The sequence below is a fragment of the Echinops telfairi genome, unplaced genomic scaffold, assembly GCF_000313985.2.
Source record: "Echinops telfairi isolate 266 unplaced genomic scaffold, ASM31398v2 ScPeMD7_18;HRSCAF=68, whole genome shotgun sequence".
Lineage (NCBI taxonomy): Eukaryota > Metazoa > Chordata > Mammalia > Afrosoricida > Tenrecidae > Echinops > Echinops telfairi.
Genome location: NW_022103915.1, coordinates 12711945 through 12714420, shown reverse-complemented (window position 1 = coordinate 12714420; position 2476 = coordinate 12711945). Strand labels below are relative to the sequence as shown.

Genomic DNA, 2476 nt, shown 5'->3' with positions numbered 1-2476 from the left:
CAGAAGAAAGAAAAGGGCTTGGTGATCCACCTGCAAAAATCCATCCCTGAAAACCCTATGAGTCACGAGATCATGCTGCTCAGCCCAGTGTTGGGGGTCATCAGGGAACACCAGGAAAGATTTCCAGAGAAGGACATCACATCGTGAGAGGAGGAAAACCTTACTGAGGTGGATTAACACTGTGGCTCCCCCATGTAGATGGCTGTGCTAGGCCAGGTTGACTAGAGAAACAAACACAGGGACACTCATCTATGTAGAAGAAAGGACTTTAGATCAAGGAGTCATTATCTATCCCAGTCCAGTCCAGATCAAGTCCTTAAGTCTGGTACTAGTCCGTAAATCCTTCTTCAGACTCAGGAAGCCATATACAATGATGCAGAATGCAGGGACAGAGGTGCAAAGTCCGGTGGATCCAATGCTGGTAGCTCTGGCCACTCTCCAAGTGATGGGTAAAGGCAGAAAGAGAGAGAGGGAGTTTCCAGGATCGTCCTTCTGAGAAGGCCATGCCCATCAGGAGGTACCATCAGGCTGTGACCTGATTGACAGGCTACACTCCACCCCTATACTTCAAGTTGACACGGCATTATGTAACTACCACAATGATTCAGGACCAGGCAACACTTTACTTTTGCCCATAAGGGTTGGCAGAGGAGCCCTGAGGGCATAGTGGTTACAAGTTGGGTTGCTAAGCAGAAGACCAGCAGTTCAAAACCACCAGTCGCTCCCTGGAGGGAAGCCAGGGCTTCCTACTCCGGTCAAGGGTTGCAGTCTCAAAACTCACTGGGGGCAAGCCTACCCAGTCCTACAGGATCACTGCGAGTCAGCATTGGCTCCAGGGCTGTGTTTGGATGGGGGTGGCACGCGTTGGCCCTGAACCAACTGAATGGCAACCCATAGCAAGAATATGCAGCTAGATTTTGCCCGTAGAAGTTTTCAATTTGCAACTCAAGGCGCAGATTTTCTCTTGAGTTCTTTTGGTTTAAGATACGCTGAGCACATTCTGTCTTTTTGGTTTTCTAACTCTAGGTCTACACATTTCTTTATAATATTTTGCGTTGTCTTCTCCAGCTGCCCTTGAAATGTCCTGTTCTGCTCTTGGACTTCATCATTTCTTCCATGCCTCAGCTAACTCTAGGCTGAGGAGCCCACTACAGACTCCCCTGACATCCACGGTGAGCTTTTCTTTCTTTCCTGTCTCTTAATGACCTTTCGCTCTCTTCGTGTGGGATGATGCTCTCGATGCCTTCGATCATTAGTGTTCAATGAACCAATTGTGTTCTTGTTCTCAGAGTTCCAGGGGCAAATACTCCAGGTTGTATTTTGGCTCTCTGTCTTGGAGGAAGTACAGCTAGAATGCTCCTTAAAGGTATGGATGGCAAGGCTTTATCTTTGGACATGTTGTCAGAAGAGACCAGTCCCTGGAGAAGGACATTGTGCTTGGGGAAGGGGAGGGGCGGTGGGAACGAGGACGACCCTTGTCAAGATGGATTGACGCAGTGGCTACAGCCATGGGCTCAAACGTAACGACAACTGTGAGGAGACTTTTGTTCTGTGGGGCACGGAGGCTGCCATGACTCAGAATGGACTTAGCAGCCCATCACAACAACAACTACCACAACATCCAGTCATCCGACGTGAATAAACACAAGATGTCCAAGAAAAATCACATTTGTGGTAGAAGTGAATGACAGTAAATGACCTTTTTCTTCTTCAAAGAGATTAAGAAACTTTGCTCATATAAAATAGATCCTGCTTACCCGCGGGCATGACCATGTCTATGTGTGTGTTCCCTAATGTGCACGGTCAATCCTACAAATTATCTGGCCAAATCTCCCTATTTTGTAACTTCTACTGAGCAAACAAGGAACAAAGAAAAGAAATGAAGGAGACATCCGCATGTGGCTAAAGTCTAATCAACATCTTTGGCTATGATCTACAAAATAGCTTTCAGTTTTTTTTTCAGTTCAAATTTGTCATAAAAATAATGCTTCAGCCACAGAACTAGAGTCTGGAAAGGTGAAGGGAGTCAGCGGGGGGCAGTAGAAGCAAACAGTCAGCAGATTTGAGCCCCGAGCCCAAGACCTCGCAGCTGTCGACATCACTAGGGGTTGCGGAGAACAGGTACAGATAATAGCAGTGTCACTTATAAAACACAAGATTAAGAAGAGAGGAGACCTTACTGAGCACCCAGTTTTCCCTCTTGTTTACTTCAGTCACAGTGACCAGATAGGGAATCTCCACAGGCAGACTTCCACTTCTTGTAAAGATTTGCAAAGACACTGGGTACTGCTGAACGGGGAACTTAAAGCGAGGAACCTAAAACACAAATTCGCAGGATAAACGTGAAGTTGGAAAAATTCAGTACTAATTGCATTTCCTGGTAAAGAAGGAACAGATACATTCCTAATCGTTTGACTGTTTGAAATGAAATGTACTTCTCAGGAGTTTTGTCTGCAAGATCTGAAACCACCACGCC

The 2476-nt window shown here is 46.3% G+C and overlaps 1 protein-coding gene across 1 annotated transcript in view; it reads right to left on the bottom strand.

The window, feature by feature from the left end:
- CATSPERB (cation channel sperm associated auxiliary subunit beta) overlaps window positions 1-2476 on the bottom strand; it is a 153748-nt gene that overhangs the window by 17222 nt on the left and 134050 nt on the right. The window contains exon 23 of the mRNA XM_013003687.1: window positions 2181-2316. Coding sequence (XP_012859141.1) covers window positions 2181-2316 — 136 coding nt within the window. The remainder of the gene's footprint in view (window positions 1-2180; window positions 2317-2476) is intronic.